The 14,774-nt window shown below is 51.8% G+C and overlaps 1 protein-coding gene and 2 long non-coding RNA genes across 3 annotated transcripts in view; 2 read left to right on the top strand and 1 right to left on the bottom strand.

Annotated features, from left to right (window-relative positions):
* The window catches only part of LOC116102466, a 14,591-nt gene extending 11,116 nt beyond the window's left edge, over positions 1-3,475 (top strand). Inside the window, exon 2 of the long non-coding RNA XR_004123190.1 lies at positions 3,319-3,475. This is a non-coding gene — a long non-coding RNA (uncharacterized LOC116102466). The remainder of the gene's footprint in view (positions 1-3,318) is intronic.
* Positions 3,476-3,583: 108 nt separating this feature from the next.
* Positions 3,584-13,791, bottom strand: Fes (FES proto-oncogene, tyrosine kinase). Its single transcript, XM_031387131.1, has 19 exons — positions 13,662-13,791; positions 12,932-13,153; positions 12,652-12,825; positions 10,467-10,563; positions 9,812-9,995; positions 9,246-9,383; positions 9,047-9,166; positions 8,790-8,912; positions 8,498-8,684; positions 8,291-8,374; positions 7,591-7,800; positions 7,128-7,250; positions 6,773-6,826; positions 6,148-6,266; positions 5,757-5,851; positions 5,545-5,668; positions 4,677-4,834; positions 4,449-4,571; positions 3,584-3,945 (listed from the first exon to the last, which is right to left on the bottom strand). The coding sequence occupies exons 2-19, from the start codon at positions 13,142-13,144 to the stop codon at positions 3,803-3,805; spliced, it is 2,469 nt and encodes an 822-aa protein (XP_031242991.1). The 5' UTR covers positions 13,145-13,153; positions 13,662-13,791; the 3' UTR covers positions 3,584-3,802.
* On the top strand, positions 12,668-14,636 carry LOC116102465. The gene is made up of 2 exons (XR_004123189.1): positions 12,668-12,899; positions 13,765-14,636. It is a non-coding gene; the product is annotated as an uncharacterized LOC116102465 (long non-coding RNA).
* Positions 14,637-14,774: the final 138 nt, after the last annotated feature.

Below are 14,774 nucleotides of genomic sequence, written 5' to 3' on the forward strand. Positions count from 1 at the left end.
CTTATTACAAGAGTTACAAGATTTAATTTGGCAAAGGAAAAGGTGTTTTTATATTCAACATATTAGGGTGCATACAGGCTTGCCTGGACCATTGAGTGAAGGTAATAATATGGTTGACTAATGGACAATGATGGAATGTATTTTCCTGAGCTTGTCCTTAGATCAAGCCAAACAATTCCATCAAACCTTTCATGTGAATGCAAGAACCTTGCAACAGAAATTCCATTTGTCTAGAGTAGATGCCAGACAGGTGGTCTTGGATTGTCCTCAGTGTATGATTCATCATCACCCACCCAGTGTGGGAGTGAACCCTAGAGAGTTGATGCCACTTAAGATCTGGCAAATGGATGTAACACACATTTCAGAGTTTGGAACTTTAAAATATGTCCATGTATCTGTGGATACCTGTTCAGGTGTCCTTCATGCTACACCCTTGAAAAGGCTCGCAATGTCATAGGGCATTGCTTGGAAGCCTGGGCTGCGTGGGGAAAGCCACAGCAGCTGAAAACAGATAATGGACCAGCCTACACAGCTCAGACTTTTGCTTCCTTCTATAAACAGATGGAGGTACAACTTAATCATGGATTACCCTATAATACTCAAGGACAAGGAATTGTGGAGCGTACTCATTGCACCTTGAAAGAATGTTTGCAAAAACAAAAAGGGGGAATAGGCCAAGGCCGCACCTCCAAGGAAAGAATATCCTTAGCCCTTTTTACCCTTAATTTTTTCAAATTTGGATGTGGATAGCTTTTCCGCGGCTGATCGTCACCAACGTCAAAGAGGATCCTTGAAGGGTTATGTAAAATGGAAGGATGTGCTTACTGGATCATGGCATGGCCCTGATCCAGTGTTGGCATGGGTGAGAGGTTCTGTTTGTGTTTTTTCCAAGGATTGTCAAGAACCCTTGTGGGTCCCAGAGATGCTTGTAAGGAAGTGTCATCATGAGGGGTCTACTGGTGCTGCTGGTGGTCATCAGCCTGAAGTGGATTCTGGTGCAGCCAGAATTGAGATGGGGGATCCTGTTGGTGTTCCCAAGACCTATGCCGATATGCCATAATGCTAGAGTGTTTCCCCGCTTTTTTAGTAATGGGTAGGAATGGGGACCATGGCGGGTCTCTTGTTGCTGATCTCCTTTGTGGGTCTGTGGTGTATTTGCAAGATCAGGTTCACTCAAAAGGAGTAATGCAGCTATGATTGTGCAAGCTTTTACAGCCATTGAGGCAGGACAGTTCCCCCAGGCATGGCTAACATTCATATATCAGTGATCATCCATCATGTTCATGTTGCATGGTGAAGCACTGCACTTGGGATACACTGTTTGCTGCTAGTGGTCTCAAGAAGAGCATGTCTGATTGATGCAGATTGATACCGCCCTTTCCCCAATTCTCCCATTCATTCCTGCCTCTGGAAAAATGGTATCGGACGGGTCTGGCTTGGACTGGGTGGGTGATACCTGGTGAAGAGCCTGTGCAATGTCCCCACTTTATTCACCAGAGATCAGACCTCTACTCTTGCCTGTTTCATAAAACAAAAAAGGGGGAACTGTGGAGAGCTGCGATGTGCCGCACTTTAAAGATGGTGCAGGCTCCCGCCTTCTGCTAGCCTGACAGCAAGCACTCTCAGTGACAAGCAAGTCCTTAATTGGCTGTGCTTGCCAGTCGCGCCTGCTTTTGCATAAGAGTGGCCTATCTGCTTTACCTACGTGGCTCCCAGGGGTTGGTTGGGCAGGAGTACTTAAGCCTGCACGAGCTTTTCCCCGGGATCAGAAGATTGTTTTATGGATCCTGAATAAAAGCTGCTTGAAGAAGAGCTTAAAGAGTTGCATCCTTTTTGCTGGTTAAGAGGGACGCGTCCACCCTATGAGATGTATTGTCTAATATCTAGAATGGGTTCCCTGAAATTATCCCAAGAATGCATGAAGAAATCCCTTTCTCTCCTCAGCCTGGGAAGCAGATAAAATGTGCAATGTGGGGGTGACCATTTCATCACCTGAGCACCTGAGGTGGCCATGGTGACTCTAGGCTGCGTCACAGTGGTAGCCTCCCCAGGGCCAGATGGCAAGAACTCATCTCATTGAGCTGTGTAATTGCATTTGCGAGGACTCTGCAACAAGCCCTGGGTTTCTCTGTAGTTTTCTCCTTTATATTCATGTAATAGTTGCAGTGGAAAGTGGCTTGGGGCCACTTGCTCAGTCAGCAGGGTACCCTTCTCTGCCTATCCAGTGAGCCCCGCTTCTGTGGTTTGAAACAGTAACATGTCTGCTCAGGTCTTTCTCACTCTTGGTAAGAGTGGGTCTCAGAGCCCAGTGTGGTGATGCACACCTTTAATCTCTGCACTCAGGAAGTAGAGGCAGGCTCATCTCTGTGAGTTCAAAGCCAGCCTGGTCTAACCTGGCTGTCCTGGAACTCTCTCTGTAGAGCAGTCTGGCCTTGAACTCATAGAGAACTACCTGCCTCTGCCTTCTAAGTGCTGGGATTAAAGGCATCTGATTGCCTTGTCCCTTAGCAGTGGCTCTCCTGTGTTTCTTGACACCCAACCCATCATCATCATCATTTTGAAACAATTTCATCTTACCCAACCTGACCCCACATTCTTTATGTAGCAGAGGCTGCACTTGAACTCATGGAGAACTCACTCACCCTTACCTCCCAAGTACTAGGAATTTGTATGTGATCCTGATGATGAAATAGAACCCAGGGCCTCTTGCATCCTAGTCAAGCAACCCAACAACTGGGCTGCATGGCCAGCCTCTGCAAAGGCTTACATTTGTCTCTTTGAAAGCAGATGACACATATATGAACCACTTTGCCTGACCAAGAATGCTTGTGCATGCATCCGTGTCTCAGCATGATGTCTGTGTGTGTGTGTGTGTGTGTGTGTGTGTGTGTGTGTGTGTGTGTGTGTGTGAATGTGGTGTCTGTGTCTGGTGGGGTAGGAGTGAGGTGGGGGTGGGTGTATGGTTACAGTGTATTTTGTGATCCTCATTAATTTGTCTTATAAGCCATTCCTAGTTTTTGTGGTGTGTTTGTTGGTGTCAGTGCCATGCTGCCTATGTTCCTGACATTTCCAAAGTCTGTTTCAGATGACAGGGTGTCAGCACAACTTGTGGGACCTTGCAAGTCCTGGGTTAGCCCTCAGCTTTGCTCACACTCATCTTTGAGTTCTCACCTTGAAAAAACATTTCTTCTTTGTGGGGAAGCCTTACTTTACCTGTTTACTCATCCCCTGAATTTCCTGTGACTGTGTGGCACACAGACCCGTGACTTTTACACCTCAGTCGCCAGCTGTACATCAACCTATTTTTTATCTCCACAGGTTCCCGGAAGGCAACATCTTTACAATTTACCAGAGCAGCTTTGTGCTGTGATCCTGTTCTTGGGAACAGCGCCACCACCTGGCCAAAGCTTGTTAGCACCTTGCATACAAACTTCTTGGCTCCTGTCCCACAGTAAACCAAATCATGTCAGCTCTACCGGATGTGGGTTTTCTGTCCTTCCTCTTTTCACAGTCATCATAACGACTATGTCCATCTTCTCCTAAGAACTGGCCCCTGGCCTCCAGAGGAGCACACATGTCAATATTACCCAATGAACACAAGTTGCTTTATTTTTCTGCCTGAGAAAGGAATTTTGGCAGGAAGAAGGATGGAGAGTCTCCCTGGAGCCACAGCCTGCCCAAAGCCCTGTTGCTGGTGGTAGGAACCCAGGTCTTGGAACTGTCCAACAGTGAGTGGGAACTGCTGAGGAGGTACATTCTTGCCCAAATAGGCTACGGGCTTTTGCAAGGGGCCCTCTGGGTCTCACCGATGCCGCTTGCGGATACTGTGGAGCTCCTGGCAGATGGTGCTGAAGCTAGGCCTCTGCCCAGGCTCATAGGCCCAGCACTGCTCCATGAGCCTGAAGACTGCATCCGGGCACAGCTCTGGGCAAGGCAGACGATGCCCTATGAGGACAGGTGCAATGTACCAAGTGTGAGAAGGGATAAGATTCCTTCCGATTCACTACCCTTCAGAAACCACTCCTGGGCTGGGCAGTGGTGATGCATGCCTTTAATCCTAGCACTTGGGAGGCAGAGGCAGGCGGATTCTGAGTTTGAGGCTAGCCTGGTCTACAGAGTGAATTCCAGGACAGCCAGGGCTATACAGAGAAACCCTGTCTCAAAAAACCAAAAAGAAAGAAAGAAAGAAAGAAAGAAAGAAAGAAAGAAAGAAAGAAAGAAAGAAAGAAAGAAAGGAAGAAAGAGAGAGACCACTCTTGTCTAAGAACCCTAAAACAGAGGCCTAGGCTCTGATCCCTAATGCGCCGTGTGTAGACAGGCTTGCCACCTGTGATAGCTACAGGCTTTTCTTATTCTGCCCCAGTAGGAGGGTTTTGAGGAGGAAGCATTTGGTAGGAACATCTGAGGAGCTTGGTCCTGAGGTATCATCATAAATCCTGTGGCCTTACCCTTTTCTACAAACTCCCGTGTCTGCTGATTGGTGAGGTTGGGATAGGGTGAGGCCCCCAGGCTGAAGGTCTCCCACAGCAAAATGCCAAAGCTCCACACATCACTCTCTGATGAGTAGCGTCCTGCAGAGGAAGCAAGGCAACATAGGGAGACTGTCCACATCCAAGGGTCCAGATTCCACCCATGCTCAGCAGCCTTGCAGCCCAGAATGGGTGAGAATCAGGTACCATAGTTAAGGGCCTCCGGGGCAGTCCACTTAACAGGGACTTGTCTGAGGCCCGCTGACGCTGCATAGATCCCATCAGCTTCTTCTCGGGACATCCCAAAATCACTGATCTTCAGGACATTCTTCTCTGTCACCAGGCAGTTCCGAGCGGCCAGATCCCTGGGTGAAGCAGGGTAGAAGTTGGTCTTCCGCCAGCGTTGCTTGCCCAGCTGGGTCAAGCATACTAGACAACAAACAACATAGCTGTTCTTTGGGGCTTAAGAGGGGGTGCAGTTAGTAAAGGGTCTGCTGAGCAAGCATGAGGACCTAAGTGCAGATCCCTAGCTCTCACAGAAAAAGACGGCAATGCTTGTCAGTTACCCCAGCACTGGGGCACTGAAGACAGCTGGATCCTTAGAAGGATTCACTGGCCAGCCAGCTTCACCAAATTCAGAACCTTCAAAGTTTAGTGAGAGACTGTCTCCAAAATTAAAGTGGTAAAGATTAAGACTGACATTGAGCTGGAGAGATGGCTCACTGACTGCTCTTCCAAAGGTCCTGAGTTCAATTCCCAGCAAGCACAAGGTGGCTCACAACCATCTGTAATGGGATCTGAAGCCCTCTTCTGGTGTGTCTGAAGACTGTACTCACAAACATAAAATAAATAAATCTTAAAAAAACAAACAAACAAACAAACAAAAAACACCTAACACTGACCTCTGACCTCCACACAGATGGACACGTATGTAATAAATATGCACAGAAACACTGTGTAACTCTCACACACACAAAGCGCTAGAGACCACTTCAGCCCAGGCAGCTGATACCTGGGGCCACCGCGATGAGGTCTCCCAGAGCCCGCATCAGGGCAATGCCTGCCTCCCACTCACCGGTGGATACAGCACTTGCTTTCCAAGTACTCCATGCCAGCGGCTGCGTCTCCTACCATCTGCAGCAGAGTCTTCACCCGTAGGCGGGCTCCCTCTGTCCTCAGGAAGGTGAGAAAGTCGCCCCCTAGAAGCGAGAGCAGCCTTGAGCCTAGTGGGCTGGGTGACACCGGGCAAACTGAGCCCTCACCCAGGAGACCAGCACCTCTGCTCACCTTGAACCAGCTCCATGACAATGTAGATCGGCTGTTTCTGTGTGCAGACCCCGATGAGACGTACGATGTTGGGATGGTTGTACTGTTTCAGGATCCTGGGGAGCACTACTGCTTAGGCTACATATGATCTGTGCTCGCAGCCTTCTGCACCTGCCCCCGGCCCCCACCTCTTAAAAGGAGCTTCAGAGAAGACAGAAAGCTATGGGGGAGAAGAGTGGCCTCGAATGCCCACAGCCTTGGACACGTGACTGCAGGTGGGGCCCTGGTCAGTATCTCTTTGCGTTATGGGTACCACTTGGGTATGAGACGACTTGGAAAATTAATGCCAGGCAGTGCACAGGGGAAGCCTCTCACACAAGGAAAGTCAGGTTGAGCTTATTTTATGACCCACCTTGCTTCTTGCAGAAACTTGGCCTTGAGGTCAGGTGGGAGTGTCTCTCGACAAGATTTCACAGCCACGGGGGTGTTGTCTGCACGAAGGCGGCCACTAAACACCTCTCCGAAGTTCCCCTGCAATAGTCCCGGGTTCCGACCACAACTTCCTGGTATTGCTGCCCTTTCTCACCTCAAGAGGACAAGCCATCTTGTCCCCATTGTCCACGCTAACTTGTCACCCTGGCTCTCTATGAAGAGTCCCTCTCGTAGAGATACAAATGTTATCTGTCCCACCTTCTCTAAGAAGTGACATGGGAAATCCAGAAATCTTTTCTTTGGGTTGGTAAAGCATTATGATTGGAAAGCGGCCGGCATGTTATATTTACAAAGGAGCTTGGCAAGAAGCCCTGAAGTAGGGCAGGAGCTGGGGCAAGATGCCAGCCTAGGAGGTGGTCTTCGTTATTTTCTGAGAAAGGAATCAGGGGGTATGAGCTGGAATCACAGAGTCAGAGAGACCATCTAGGACTCTGGAGGTGGAACCCGAGGTAGGACTTGGAGAGCGGCCTAGAAGAAGCTGGTGAGAAAGGTAACAAGTAGAGCCCAGAAGGCTGGAGAATCCCAGGGCCGTGGGCTACACCTACCCTTCCGATCTGCTCTCCCAACACGAGGTCCTCATGCTTCAGTACCCACTTGTCCTGAGGAAAGAATCGAGGGAGTGAGAAGTCGGCAAACAGAAGGGGTGCCGGGCCCTGTGAAGGACACTCCTGCTGACACTCCAGCAGTCTCTGGGCTGACTCAGTGTATCACTGTGGTCGATAGGTCATGGCAGGGCACTGAGATAATTTGGGGATCAGGCTGATACATATTTGGCCCATGTGTAGGAAGGCATCCCAAACCGAGGAGGAGGCTGGCCACATTCTGGGGTTATGCTCACTTCACACTCTGAGCGTCTATGATTCCCAAACTCAACACAGACCAGGCTGGCCACAGGCTCACCTTGGGCACCGCCCTGAACAGGACAACACCACTCTTCTTGGTAAGGGGTTGCTGGGAGGACAGCAGGTGAGTGATGAGCAAAGGGATGCTGGGAAAGCCATCCCCTTCCAGCCGGTACAGGTTCTGTGAGGCAGGGATTGCGGGTGTTGGGGGGACATGAGGTCAGCAGCTTCCTTTGGTGAGGAGGCCTGAGCCCTGGGAGAGGATAAGAAGAGCAGCAGCGGGGATGGGGGGAGTGGGGGTGGGTGGGTGGGGGTGGGGAGTAGGGGGCAGGGACTACCTAGGACACACTGGTCTGTGACCCTCCTGCTACCTTCTCTAACTCTGTTGGCTCCCTCCGACTGAGTTAGAGAAGGAGGCACCTAAGCAGCTACTCCTTACAACTCAAGGTCACGGAGCTTTAGACCACTTCCCTAGAGAGGGGGAGGGGGAAGGAAAAGAGCCAGCATCCCAGCCCACTCACATCTGAGGACTGGATGATGAAGTGTCGGGGCTGGCCATCCCACATCACAGACAGCACATACTCCTGCTTGCCCTGGCTCTCCCGAACCAGAAAGTCCCCGGTGTGTGTTAGCAGCTCGGCTACCTCTGCCCGAGGGATAGCCCCGTGGTACCACAGCTGCTCATGGAGGGGCTTCTGCACCTCAGGAACGAGCTGCAGTGGTGGAGGGATCTGGGAGGAGCATGCAGGAGTCACTGGGCCGGCTCAGAGGGGGAGAACCTTGGGCTCTCATATGCTCTCCTCCTTACAGCGACACTAGAGCAGCCACGCTCAAACTTGCTCTGAGCACGACCAGAATGGGAGGCTCAGGCTAGCAGATCCCAACCGAGTTAGTACTTTTCTCCTCTGAACCACAGGCCTCTCTGACACTCCCAGGGCGGGCAGAGGAGTGGAGTAGCCAAAGCTGTATGTCCCTGCAGCCTATAGGGATGGTGAAGAGAAAACATGGGGGCTGGCAGGGCTCAGAGGTATCTGCAGCCTGGAACCCCAAGGAAGGAGAAGGGATGTCCCATTCTCCACTGACAACTACCCTGCCCACCCCCCAACCCCAGTGGAAGCCATCTAGGCAGGCACGTCCTTCTGTCTAAGGAGCATATCTGAGACTCCTGGCCCGGCCTAACTAGACGCGCAGAGGTAGAGGTCCAGCCTTGGTACTACTCACAGAGAACTTGGGGCGGAAGATTCCGGAGAAGTGGCTTTTAAGGATCTCCAGTGTGGGTGTCCTTCCCCCCTCTCGCTCTTGCTCCTGAGGCCAGGGACAGACGTCAGCGGGTGGCCAGGCTTAGGGAGGGGGAGGGCAAAAATGAGGAGCACAGCCCCTGCAAGCAAGGCTGGCAAAGGAGGGCAAAATCATGGTAGGGCATCTCACCGTGGAGGAGGTGGAATGGCGGTCATCCTGAAGGAGCGGTACGGCTGGGGGCTCGCCTGTGCCGAGTTGATCCATCTTGCTCTGCAAGAGTTCCTGTTGGGCCTGAAGCTTGTCCTGGCTGCACAGTGCTACCTGCAACCCTTGTATTGCCTCTTGCAGCACCTGCCTCTTGCCCAGAAGCAGCACCCTGCAGGCAGGAGCAGGGCAAGGGGAGGGAGGACAAGAGGGTCATCCTGAAGCCTGCACGAACAGCAGAGGAGTCAGGAGGGTGCTGCACGTGGGGCTTGCTCACCGTTCCCGGGGGTGGGTGTTCTGTTCCTCACTCTGGAGCTCACGCTGCAGCTGACTGACCGTCTCCTGCCGGCTCAGCACCTCTTTGGTGGCCACAGCCAGTTCATCTGTCACAGAGGTCAGCCTGCACCCCGAGGGCAGGAGAGTGAACGCTGTGCCCCCACCACATGCTCCCCAACAGAGCCAACAGAGCCTGGCCCCCTAGCCAAGGGTTCCCTGCCCACACCCACACAGGTAGTGCGACAGACTAGCACGCACGTGTGTTGCACGCTCTCCAAGGTCAGCTCATTCAGCTGCAGCTCTCCAGGCTCCAGCTGTTCACCCTCTTCAAGAAGTGACTCATCAAAAGTGACACAGGGTGGGACATCGGGGACAGATCTGTGGGTGGATAAGGTCCTTCAGTGAATAGGTCAGAAGTCCTGGAGCTCAGGAGGTTCAAAGATAAGGACCAGCTTACCCATATTGTTGCAGGAAGCCTAGGTACTCAAACTCAGGCTGGATCCGAGCAGCAGCTGCAGCCAACTCACGGTGAATGGATGCCACATCGTCCTGCACCAGACTGCTGATCTCCAGGTATTCCTGCAGGATGTCCTTCCTGCATCCCCCATCCCCACCCCATAGAGCCACTGAGTCAGAGGACCTCAAGGCTAGGCAAAGAGGCCAGCTCAGCCTAGGACAAAGGTTTAGAACAATTCTAAGTTGGGACACAAACCCCCTTTAGTTCATATGCAAGTGAATAACCTTAGGCAAGTATATAATTTAGGGCCTCCCTGGACTTCAGCTTCCTGATAGGATTATAGGTATACTGGCAGTGGTAACAAAGAACCACTGAGATCCTGTGGGTAGTGCCTGGTACACAGGAAGTACTCAGGAACTAGGTCCCCAATAAATATAAGTCAGGGATATGCTGCTGACCTCCAAAGCCTGTCTCTCCCTGGCTTAGCCCACCACCCCTCCCCCACCACCCAGTTCCAGACTTCTGTTCTTCTGTAGGTTAGAAGGCACTGGGACTGCAGAGCTTACAGGATGCCTGCCATCTCTTCGTGCAAATCCTGAAGTGACTGCAGCAGGCCAGGCAGCATGAATTGGTGGTGGTGGTGATGGTGCAGCTGTGCCGCTCTCACACCCAGGACATAGCGGTTGTGGTGGGCAAAGAGCTTCCACAGGCTCCGGACATACTTGTCTTTGGCCTTGTCTCGATCCTTGTCTGGCAGGTGGGAGGTAAGAGAGGGTGGGTGGGTGTGTGTATGTGCTGGAGAGCTGGCTCAGCGGTTAAGAGCACTTGTTATAGGGGCTGGAGGGATGGCTCAGTGGTTAAGAGCACTGGCTGCTCTTCCAGAGGTCTTGAGTTTAATTCCCAGCGACCATATGGTGGCTCACAACCATCTGTAATAGGATCTGATGCCCTCTTCTGGTGTGTCTGAAGACAGCTACAGTGTATTCACATTAAATAAATAAATAAATAAATAAATAATAAATCTTTTTTAAAAGAGAGAGTGTATGTGTATGTGCGTGTGAATGTATGCACAGTGTACAAGAGTGTGTACATACACACACACATTCTCAGGGGGTGGGGTTGGTATCCCAGGGGCCTAAGGAGTGGCCCCCACTCCCTGGGCACCAACTAACAGGTCTACTAGACTGGGTTTTCTCCCTGCCAGGAAGAAAAGCTCCAAACCTTTGCTGGCTTCCTGGTACTTGCGCCTGGCCTGGGTGCTATCGCGTACCAGGGTCCGGTACTGGCTCTTCAGCTTTTCAATGTCCTGGCTGTGGGTCTGGAAGAAAAAGGGAGGCACCCGTAAGCTCTGGGGGAATCATATCTGAGGCAAAACCTTGGAAAGGTTCTGCCACCCAGGCTGTCAGGTCAGACAAACTCATCCTTCTGAAAGCGTTTGGGGACTTGTGGAGAAGGTGGCTGCTAAGGTCAGGGTCAGAGGAGCTGAGTTATAGACGTGCTGCTGAAGGATGCAGGAAAGAATTTGGGACAGGCTCCAACTATCCCTCCTGGTGACAGGTAGAGCCAGCCTCAGACGTGTAGATTCTCATGACCCCACAGTCAAAAGCTCCTCAGGCTTGGTTTCATATCCTGTGGCTATCATATTGAAATTCTTTTCCTTTACATAATTTTTTGAGGTAGGACCTCACTCCATTCCAGGTTTACCCAGGATCCATTCTATAGCCCAGGCTGGCCTCAAATTTGTCACAGTCCTATCTCTGGAATGCTGGGATTACAAACATGAGCCACCATACTCAAGTTCACATTGAATTACTATTATTTTAAAGATTTGCTTCATTCTATTTATGTATATGTGTTTGTTTGTGTGTGCAGGAAGGCATGCCCACCAAAGCCAGGGGGAGCTGTTAGATCCCTGGGAGCTAAAGTCATAGGCATTTGGAAGCTTTGCTTGGGGTAGGTACTGGGATCTGAATTCTGATCCTCTAAAAGTGCAGTAAACATTCTTAACACTAAGCTCTACAAAATCATGCTTGTGTGTGTGTGTGCATGCATGTGTGTGGTGTGTGTGTGCACATATGTGTATGGTGTATGCTCGTGTGTGTGTGTGCGTGTGCGCATGCGTGTGTGTGTGTGTGTGTGTGTGTGTGTGTGTGTATGCTATCGTGCACATGTAGAAGTCAGATGACAAGGTGCAGGAGCTGGTTCTCTCCTTATACTGTGAGTCCCGGGGACCAAACTCAGGTTGTCAAGCAAGGCAGTAAATCAGCCTTCACATGCTGAGCCATCTTGCTAGCTTTTTGTTTTGTTTTGTTTTGTTTTGTTTGGACAGATTCCCCTGCTCTATAGCCCAAGACAGTCTGCAACCAATGGCAATCCTCCTGCCTCTGTTGCTTGAGTGCAAGGATTACAGACCACCATACACTTGTCTTTTACTTTAACTTTTTATTTTGCATAGGGCCCTGCACAGTATGTTCCTGGTGATAGGAACAGGAGGTGGTGGCCACAGACTGGAGTGCTCAGCCCAGTTCTCTTGCTTGGGTGCTGGAACAAAATGTGCAAGCTTCATTTTGCTTCTTTGAATCTCAGTTTCCCGATCTGTGACTGATTAAATCCACAGACATGGCCAGTCTTTTTTTTTGGGGCGGGGGCAGGGTGTTTTTGAGACAGGGTTTCTCTGTGTAGTTTTGGCTATCCTGGAACTCACTTTGTAGACCAGGCTGGCCTCTAACCTGGAGATCAGTTTGCCTCTGCCTCCCAAGTGTTAGGATTAAAGGCGTTCACCACCACCGCCTAGCAACTTGGACAGTCTTAAAAGAGCCAGCTAGTAAATATTTCGAGCATGTAGGTCATCTTGTTCTGCAGAAATTACCCCATTCTCTCACTGAAACATAGGATCCCAAATTATGGGCGGACAAGTGAGCATGGTAACCCTTGAACTAAAGCTGAGTTAGAAAAGTATGGGAAGGCACACCACAAGAGGGCGCTGTGGGTCCATGGTAGGACCCAGCTCTGTAGCAATGAGGGGTGTGGTACTGGGAGACTGACCCGTGAATGGGGGAGGGAAGCACCCAGAGACAAAGCAGCTGCATATAACCCAGCCTGTAGTTGAAGAGCGGCTGGAATTTAGACCAAGGTAGGATTCTGCCTCTGGGGCCCTGGGCAGAGTCACTCTAAGCCAAAGGCACACTTGGCCACCCAAGTCCCTCACAGTGGATCCTGTGGTAAGTTAGCCTAAGTTAGTGTGAGAGGAAAGGAGGAAGCTGCAACAGGGCCACACAGGCCATCCTGGAGCCAGGCTTGTGGTCAGTGACTTCTGCTTCCCTAGGTCAGTGGCTTCTACTTCCCTGCTTCACTATTGTGCAAAACTGCGCCCTGTTGTGACAGAGTCCTTTTGGTGCCCACCTACCTTGGTGAGCTCCTGCTGCAGCTGCTGCCACTGCTCGTTGTATGTCTTTCTCAGGTGCTGCCGCTCCCGGATCAGCACACTCAGCTTGCTCAAGGGTCCTGAATTCAGATCTTCTGCGTGCTGCCGCAGCACCCGGCTCAAGTTCTCGGTCTGGCTTGTTATCTCTGCCCAGGACTACAGCACATTGTGGGATAGGGAAGCAGGAAGAACATGACAATGGCCCGCAAGCCTGGGTTTGCATGAGGAGGGTGAGTGCATGGGAGAGCTCATGGAAGCTCACCTGGCTGACAGGGCTTTCGGGGCCACTGCTCCAGCTCTGGCCTCCGCTGTCCTGCAAGGACATGTGGTGAAGCAATCCTGCATATTCCCGGTCACTCTTGACCCTCTGGGCCATCCACTTCCTCATGCCCTCCAATAAGCGAAGCTCAGCTTCCTGCATTTGCTGCACTGCCCCGTGGCCCTGGGGGCTGCACAGCTCTGAAGAGAAGCCCATAATGGTGTCCTGGGGACAGAAATCGGGTCATTCAGTGGAGACAAAGAAACAGCAGGAGATGGAAGATGAGGCTAAGGGCTAGTAAGGTCGAGGAGAGCTGCGGGGGTGGGGGCGGGGGGGGGACGACATGGGTGGGGTCCTGCTCAGAAAAAGTACCAAGAGGTACAGACAGCAGCTTGGATAGGCCGGTCCTTCTGCTTCCAAGGCGCCAGACTAGTTCTCAGAGCCAGTGGTCCCGTTTCCAGGAACCAGACTGGAGATCCCTATTAGGATCCTTCACCCACACCATTCCTGGATGTTACCGAATCCTGCCCTGCCCAGGGCCTTCAACAGTGCTGGGCTGCGGTCTCGAGGAGCCACCGAAAAAAATCCTGTCACTGGGCTTTCCTGCCCTTTCCAAGATCCTAGCCCCACCCCCATCGGGTTTCAGGTTCCCAGAACACCCGCCTGGCCCCTTTCCGGTGCCCACCCCTGCCCGAGTCCCACGTAGACTCCTGGATCTCGAAGATGGAGTTACCTTTCTTGGGCAGCTGCTCCTGGGGCAGGTGGCGGTGGACCGACTAAGGCCCAGAATCTACCCGGCCAGTTCCTGATTCCTGCTTCCTCCTCCGTGGTTTCAGTTGCCCTAGGCCGCGGGGCGGGTCCACTATAGGGAAGAGAGAGCACAGCCCACCCCCCCATCCTGCTTCCCACTCTGCGTGCCCTGGGCCACAGCCTACAGCGACAGCTCAGCCACGGAAACGGAAGGGAGGAGGAGGCCGGCAAAGAATGGCCATGAGAAGAGTGGCCTGTGCACCAGGCACTCCCCAGGGTCCTGCGAACGCGGGGGAAGGAACCCAAAATGCAGTGGGAATGGACTCAAGGTGAGGCGAGGTGTTGGGCCCCGGGGCACCCAGGGTGTGCGGAGTCTGGGGACTAATGTGAATTCTAACAGCAGGCTAGGGTGCCAGGGAGACCCAGGAGAGGAAGGAAGCCCAATCCTGTCCCTCCTCTGGATTCCCTAAGGAGACCTCAGGCGCCAGCCTCTATTTGCATATAAAAATCTCCGAGTAAAAGTCCTAAGCAGAGACTGCTTCTCAGGCCCGGGTTCTGTAGCACAGTTTTCTCTCTCTCCCCCAGGCCAGGCTTTCCGTCTCAGTGGCAGCCTGGGTCGCACAGGTTATAGGACTGAGGAGAAATTTCCCCAAGAGGGACTCAGGTTCCCTCAGCCATTCAGTCCTGGTTTGCGGTTTCTTTTTTTCTTTTCTTATTTTGAGAAAGGGTCTCTCTATGTAGTCCTGTCTGCCCTAGAACTTGCTATGTAGATCAAGCTGGCCTCAGAGGAAGAGATACCCCCCCCTCTGCCTCCCAAATGCTGAGATTAAAGGTGACATGCCTAGCTGTGATAACCACCAGAACTGAAAGCAGCTTGGGGAAAAAGGGTTGTCTGACTTAAAGAGCCCACCATTAAGGGAAGTGAGGGCTAGAGCTGAAACAGGAACCATGGAAAACACTGTTCACTGGCTACTTGCTTTCTTTCTTTTTTTTTTTTTTTGGTTTTTTCGAGACAGGGTTTCTCTGTGTAGCCCTGGCTGTCCTGGAACTCACTCTGCAGACCAGGCTGGCCTCGAACTCAGAAATCTGCCTGCCT

This window comes from Mastomys coucha, unplaced genomic scaffold (assembly GCF_008632895.1).
Source record: "Mastomys coucha isolate ucsf_1 unplaced genomic scaffold, UCSF_Mcou_1 pScaffold21, whole genome shotgun sequence".
NCBI classification, from domain to species: domain Eukaryota; kingdom Metazoa; phylum Chordata; class Mammalia; order Rodentia; family Muridae; genus Mastomys; species Mastomys coucha.

Bases quoted from the DNA above. Each gene is read 5' to 3' on its own strand.
- Fes (XM_031387131.1), bottom strand. From the start codon at position 13,144: ATGGGCTTCTCTTCAGAGCTGTGCAGCCCCCAGGGCCACGGGGCAGTG. The intron at 9,384-9,811 runs GTAAGCTCTGCA...TGGGGGATGCAG, and splicing joins GAAGAGATGGCAGGCATCCT to GAAGGACATCCTGCAGGAAT. The intron at 8,375-8,497 runs GTGAGATGCCCT...CCCTGGCCTCAG, and splicing joins GCCATTCCACCTCCTCCACG to GAGCAAGAGCGAGAGGGGGG.